The following is a 7577-nucleotide window of genomic DNA, read 5'->3' as shown; positions in this document are numbered from 1 at the left end:
TATTGATATAAAAATGTGTTGGGTGGCTGTAACCCAACTATGGTTGAGTTAAATTATTTAAAAAAAAATTTTTTTGGTGTGTTACATATGGGACCTTAACCTATTAAACCTCTCCAACTACCTTTCCCAGCTTGGTATGATCCGAACACAACATGTGAATACCACATGGGGGTGGCTGGCCACTCTATTGACAAATGTGATGCTTTCAGAAGACATGTGCTTCTTCTGTTAGATAACAATCATATTGGGATCAAGACAGGTAGCAATCCTAATATCACCACCAATCCCCTACCTGAGCATGAGAAAGGAAAGCCAGTTGCCATGATAGATAATGACATTAGCCTCTCAAAAGCAGTAGAGGACATTCCTTGCACCATGAAGCAGCTGTATGAGCACTTAAGAGAATTGGGCTACATCCAGCAAAGATTTGGGAGTAATGAAAGAACTTCTCGAGCTATGTTTGATTTTTGTGAATATCACTAAGAGGTTATAGGTCATGATATTGAAAAATATATTCCTTTCAAAGAGTTAGCTCAAAAAATGATGATATTAGGGATTGTGGTCATTGACAAAAAAAATACGAGAAATGTATGTGCATTAGATGGGAAGGTTACATATTTTGTAATCAATAAGGAGTTGCAAGCTACAGAAGGAGAAAATTCATCCTTTTCGATAAATAAGCCAATTTATGAAGTGAAGGAATCAGCAGAAAAATCCTTTTTGCTTATTGGCAAAACATCTCATAATGTCAGTAACAAGAAACCTATTGCTCTCCTTCACGTACCAGCACCATTCCTATATCATAGCAATCATGCTGTACCCTGGAATTATGGCTTAAGAATTGAAGGCCCTCACGATTAAGGGATACTAAACAAAGCTAGTAATGTTGACATTACTGTTGGTGGAATTACACGAAGTAGTCGAATTTACACCGACGAAACCTATACGCTAGGGGGTAAGGGTTTAAAAGTTGGAGAAAGCTCAGGCATTAAAGAATTTACCATGAAAGGCAAAGAAGAAGGGACCGATGAATTTTTAAAGATTATGAAACAAAGCGAATATAACATTATAGAACAATTGAATAAGACCCCAACACGAATTTCAATATTGTCCCTCATTTTCAGTTTTGAAGTACATTGAAAGGCTTTACAAAAGGTTCTAAATGAAGCTTATGTGTCCCCAAACATACTCCTAAGAAAGTGGTTAATCTAGTTAATGCTATGAAAAACTCTACATTGATTGCATTCTCCGAAGATGATATCTTCCCGATAGCTTCTCAACGCCCAAAGGCACTCCACATTACTTTAAAGTGCCATGGTTATGTAATAGCCAAGGTATTGATTGATGGGGGTTCTGCCTTAAATGTCTTACCTTGATCTACCATGGAACTTTTACCTGTTGATGCATCTTGTATGAAACATAGCGACATGGTAGTTAGGGCATTTGATGGGATAAGATGAGAAGTTGTAGGCAATGTCTACCTCCCATTGCAAATTGGACCAAGTACTTTCGTGGTAGAATTTCAAGTTATGGACATCGATGCTGCATATACCATGTTACTTGGTAGACCCTGGATTCATGATGCTGGGGCTATACCCTCGACTCTACACCAAAGACTCAAATACATTAATGATGGAAGACTTATTACCATAAGAGGAGAAGAAGAACTAATAATTAGTAAGCTAAGTGCGGTGCCTTCTATTGAGAATACTGAGCAATCATTTAAAAGTGCATATCAAAACTTTGAGTTTGTTGAGATTGACCAGTCAAGTAAGGAGGTGAATCAAATCATGGCTAAGATCATGAAGAACCATAGATTTAAATCGGGAAAAAGATTGGGAACAAAGTTGCAAGGGATAAAAGAACCAATAGTACTCCCAGAAAACCCAAAATGTCAAGGTCTAGGATATGAGCCTTCTTTAGAAGCATCAATGACAAGGCAAATGAAGTTGAAGAAAGGAAGGAAGCAAGATAAGCAAGAAATCCCACATATTCGTGAAACGTTTCCATCACCTACAAAGATAATCAATCTAAATGGTTTTATAGCTATGATGAGTGAAGAATACAAAGGAAGTATGGATACAGCCAGACGCACTAGTAAAAGAGTTGGGCAACTGGGAATCTAAGGAGATTGTTGATGTTATGTCACTAAAGTAATATTTCAATGTGTTGTTTCACTTTTTAGGTTAATTTGTGTACTCTTAAACTTTATTTAAATAATGAATGCAATATTTTGTTTCTTTGTTTTCTCTCTTCACTCTCCCCATTATTTCATTCATTATCCACTCTTTCTCTCTCCATCCATAGTATTTTTCTCATATTCTTATTTTCACCTTATACGCATAAATACTCATTCACCTTGCACGATAATTTTCCAAGGAATTAGAATTCTCGAAACTCCTGTCTAATTCATTAGTTCCTGAGCATAGTTTGCATGAACCATGTTTCACTATGGATACATATGATTATGAAACTGATTAAGATGAAGAAATGCCCCTAATCTTTGCAAAAATGATAGAATCTTCCGAACGAGGCATCATGCCACACAAGGAGTCGATTGAAATTGTAAATTTAGGGACGGAGGAAGATAAAAAGGAGTTAAAAATTGTTGATAATCTAGAGAAAGAAGAGATGATTAGTTTGTTTCGAGAGTACCTTGATGTGTTTGCATGGTCATACTTGGATATGCCAGGGATTGATTCAAAGATTGCTGCTCATAGGCTACCTTTACATCCTGATAGTAAACCTAAGAAGCAAAAATTGTTAAGAATAAGCCCTGATATGTCACTTAAAATTAGAGAAGAAGTAAAGAAACAATAGGAAGCCGAATTCTTAAAAGTAGTCAAATATCCACAATGGGTTGCAAACATTGTTCCAGTACCAAAAAAGGATGGATGAGTTAGAATGTGTGTGGATTATAGGGACTTGAATCGTGCTAGCCCTAAGGATGACTTTCCTTTACCCCATATTGATGTGCTTGTAGATAATACAGCACACAGTTATAGGTATTCCTTTATAGATGGTTATTCAGGGTACAACCAGATTCCTATGCATATGGAGGACAAACATAAAACTACTTTAATTACACCTTGGGGTACCTTTTGTTATAAGGTGATGCCCTTTGGATTAAAGAATGCAGGTGCAACTTATCAGCGAGCCATGGTAGCACTGTTTCATGACATGATGCATAAGGAGATTGAGGTGTATATGGATGACATTGTAGCTAAGTCTGCTGAAGATGAAAGCCATGTAGTTGTTCTTCAAAAATTGTTTGAACGCTTGCGTAAATACAAGCTTAGGTTAAACCTTAATAAATGCATATTTTGAGCCTTATCGGGAAAATTATTAGGTTTTATTATCAGTAATAAAGGCATAGAGGTAGATCCTAACAAGGTCAAAGCAATTCATGACATGAGGCCACCACAAACAAAGAAAGAGGTTCGTAATTTTTTAGGGCACCTGAATTATATATCCAGATTCATAGCCAATCTAACTGCTACTTGTGAGCCACTTTTTAAATTATTATGAAAAAGTCATACTGACACGTGGGATGAACATTGTCAACAAGCTTTTGACAAGATTAAGGATTATTTATTAAACCCTCCACTATTAGTACCTCCAACACCTGGTCGGCCTTTGATTCTTTACTTAACTATAAGACCTACATCTATAGGTGAAATGCTGGGACAACTTGATGAAGCCGGTAAAAAGGAAAAGGCATTTTATTATTTGAGCAAAAAATTCACTGATTGTGAATCACGCTATTCACTAATTGAAAAGACATGTTGTGGTTTGGTATGGGTTACTCGACGACTAAGGTAATACATGTTGTATTATACCACATGGTTGATTTCATGAATGGATCCAATAAAATATATTTTTGAGAGTCTTCACGTGTGAGGTCGAGTTTCTAGGTGGCAGGTGATACTCTCGGAATATGATGTGAAATACATGACTCATAAGTCAATTAAAGGAAATATCATTGCAAATTATTTGGCAACAAATCCAATGGAGGAATACCAACCTATAAGTTTTCAATTCCCAGGCGAGGATGTTCTTGTGGCAGAAGAGGAAGAACGAGGGGAAGAGAAATGAAAGATGTATTTTGATGGGGCAGCGAACATTTACGGAAATGGATTAGGAGCAGTGTTGACATCCCCAGAAGGCAGACAATTCCCATTAACTATCAAATTAGGTTTTGACTGCACCAACAATATGGCTGAGTATGAAGCATGTTTAAATGGCTTACAAGTTGCCGTGACATTAGGCATTAAGGAACTTGATGTTTTTGGAGATTTCGCTCTTGTTATTTATCAAGCAACCGGCGAGTGGCAAACTAAGGATTCCAAGTTAATCCCATATCAAAAATATCTCACCCAGTTGATTAATAAATTCGACAAGGTGAGATTCCACCACTTATCTCGTGATAAGAATCAATTCGCAGATGCTTTAGCGACACTAGCTATCATGGTTAAGTTGGATTGTGGAATTCACGTTCAACCAATTAGGATTGAGACTAAAATTAATCTTGCATATTGCTTGAATGTTGAAAATGAAATGAAGATACATCCATGGTTCCATGATATAAAAATTTATGTAAAAAGCAGAGAATACCCTTTGGAAGCAATGGAAAATGACAAGAAGACTATCCGACGTATGGCAATGAATTTCTTCCTTAGTGGGGATGTACTGTATAAAAGAACTTTTGATGGTATACTACTTTGGTGTGTTGACTCAGGGGATGCACGAAAAATTTTAGAGGAGGTTCATGAAGGAATATGTGGAACTCATGCTAATGGCCATACTATGGCCAAACAATTTCAGAGACATGGTTACTTTTGGCTAACTATAGAAAGAGATTGCATTGAAGATGTCAAAAAGTGTCATAAATGCCAAGTTTATGCTAATCGAGTACATGCCCCACCTCAACCGCTTCATAATCTTGTGACCCCTTAGCCTTTCTCTTTATGGGGACTTGATGTTATCGGTCCAATCAATCCTAAGGCCTCACATGGGCACCATTTCATCCTTGTAGCTATCGATTATTTTGCAAAGTGGATAAAGGTTGCCTCTTTTGCTAGCATTACCCAGAAGGCTTTTCTTAGGTTTCTAAAAATAAACATTATTTGTAGATATGGCCTACTAAAAAGGATTATTACGGATAATGCACCTAATTTGAATGGGATTGAAGTTCAAAAGTTGTGTGAACAATTCAAGATTAAACACCATAACTCAGCACCTTATCGACCTCAAATAAATAGGGCGGTTGAGGCAGCCAATAAAAATATTAAGATCATTGGAAAGATGACAATTACATATAAGGATTGGCATGAGATGCTTCCCTATACTCTTTATAGGTATCGCATGACTATGCGTGTGTCAACTAAGGCAATACCCTACTCGTTGGTATATGGCATGGAGGCTGTGACTCCAATTGAAGTAGAGATACCCTCATTAAGGGTAGTCATAGAATCTGTGATAGAAGAAGATGAATGGATTAAAACTCAATTTGAACAATTGAACATGATAGAAGAGAAGCGATTAGTAACCATATGTCATGGACAATTATACCAAAGGAGGATGGCAAAAACTTTTAATAATAAGCTGCGTCTAAGAGAATTTAAGCCAGGGGACCTAGTCTTGAAAAAAATCCTCCTGAATCAGGAAGATTGCCGAGGTAAATGGGCTCCTTCATACGAAGGCCCTTATATTGTGAAGCAAGCCTTTTCAGGAGGTACCCTTATTTTGGTAGATATGGAAGGCCAAGAATTGTCAAAACCTATAAACTCAGATGCTGTGAAGAGATATTTTGCTTGAGGCTAAAGTACCTGCTAGATTGAAAACCCGAAAGGGGAACCTAGGCAAAAGTTAAGGTAAAAAAAAAAGATCAAACAGAGAAGCCTGCTAGGTAGAAAACCTAAAAACGGCACCTAGGCAAAAGATAAGGCAAAAGAAGGGAAGATTTGAGCAAAAGTTATGGCCAACTGAAATGTTGATTAAGGAGTTAGAAAGGCTGGTATCTTACTAGAATGAGGTGGATAGATGCTTCATATAATCAATTCTTACAACATATATTCATAGTGACATATAAGTCTGTTGCAAATGTTGTAAAGGACCCAATGGAAAGACTTCTTTCATTCCAATCATTTTTTATTATTATTCTTTTGAGATTCCTCCTGTTAAATTCCTCTCTTTCTTGTGACTCCAAGTAGTTTATTTAGTCGGTAAACTAACTTTTCATGAAGTATAATCTTTTATATAATCCTTATTGCACTCTTTCTTGTTTGTAAAATTAGCCTTATTAGAGACACAACACTTTATATTATACTTTTTTACATGTGATACAAGACTCTCTCCCTTATTCCCACAAATTTCAACAATAAAGGTTCTATTCTTGGGATGTTAGATGAAATCAGAGGCACGTACCTTATCCGAGTTGCACTAGATTCTGTTATCCACCAATCCTATGTGTTGCCACTAAATCTTGAGAACAAGTTGGTTAAACGAAATGATTACATAAAGCAATGATATCTTCTACCTAGTGTGAGGGCATATGTTAGTACCGCTTTTATTATTGTGATTATTATTAATATTTATTTACAAGAAATGTAATAAAAATAAGTTAAAAAAATGATGAATGATGAAAGAAGGAAGTGAAAGAGAGAAGATACATAAGAAAATTATCATTACAAATAATATATTAATTTATAACTCAAAGCCTTGTAAAGACAAGCACTCACCAAAAGCCCTACATGGTTAAGCACTTCCTCACCGTTCAAAGCCCTGTAAAGACAAGCACTCACCAAAAGCCCTACATGGCTAGGCACTTCCTCACCGTTCAAAGCCCTGTAAAGACAGGCACTCACCAAAAGCCCTACATGGCTAGGCACTTCCTCACCGTTCAAAGCCCTGTAAAGACAGGCACTCACCAAAAGCCCTATATGGCTAGGCACTTCTTCACTGTTCAAAGCCTTGTAAAGACAGGCACTCACCAAAAGCCCTACATGGCTAGGCACTTCCTCACTGTTCAAAGCCCTGTAAAGACAGGCACTCACCAAAAGCCCTACATGGCTAGGCACTTCCTTACCGTTCAAAGCCCTGTAAAGACAGGCACTCACCAAAAGCCCTACATGGCTAGGCACTTCCTCACCGTTCAAAGCCCTATAAAGACAGGCACTCACCAAAAGCCCTACATGGCTAGGCACTTCCTCACCGTTCAAAGCCCTATAAAGACAGGCACTCACCAAAAGCCCTACATGGCTAGGCACTTCCTCACCGTTCAAAGCCCTGTAAAGACAGGCACTCACCAAAAGCCCTACATGGCTAGGCACTTCTTCACCGTTCAAAGCCCTGTAAAGACAGGCACTCACCAAAAGCCCTACATGGCTAGGTTCACTAAAAGTCCTACATGGCTAGGCACTTCCTTACCGTTCAGAGTCCTGTAAAGACAGGCACCCACCAAAAGCCCTACATTGATAGGCATTTCCTTACCGCTCAAAAGAAAGGTATTTTTGAGTAGATGACAAAGCATATGCTTCTTTCTTCATTCATATTTGGTCTGAGTCATGGTCATTCAT

General features: G+C 37.6%; 1 protein-coding gene across 1 annotated transcript; it reads left to right on the top strand.

Moving 5' to 3' along the window:
• Positions 1-4098: 4098 nt before the first annotated feature.
• Positions 4099-4956, top strand: LOC129317533 (uncharacterized). Its single transcript, XM_054961846.1, has one exon. The coding sequence runs from the start codon at positions 4099-4101 to the stop codon at positions 4954-4956; it is 858 nt and encodes a 285-aa protein (XP_054817821.1).
• The last annotated feature ends 2621 nt before the right edge of the window (positions 4957-7577 follow it).

This window comes from Prosopis cineraria, unplaced genomic scaffold (assembly GCF_029017545.1).
Source record: "Prosopis cineraria cultivar Desert tree isolate PC_DT_omini unplaced genomic scaffold, ASM2901754v1 PC8, whole genome shotgun sequence".
NCBI lineage: Eukaryota > Viridiplantae > Streptophyta > Magnoliopsida > Fabales > Fabaceae > Prosopis > Prosopis cineraria.
The sequence above is the reverse complement of the archived record's forward strand: the minus strand, read 5'-3'. Positions and strand labels throughout refer to the sequence as shown.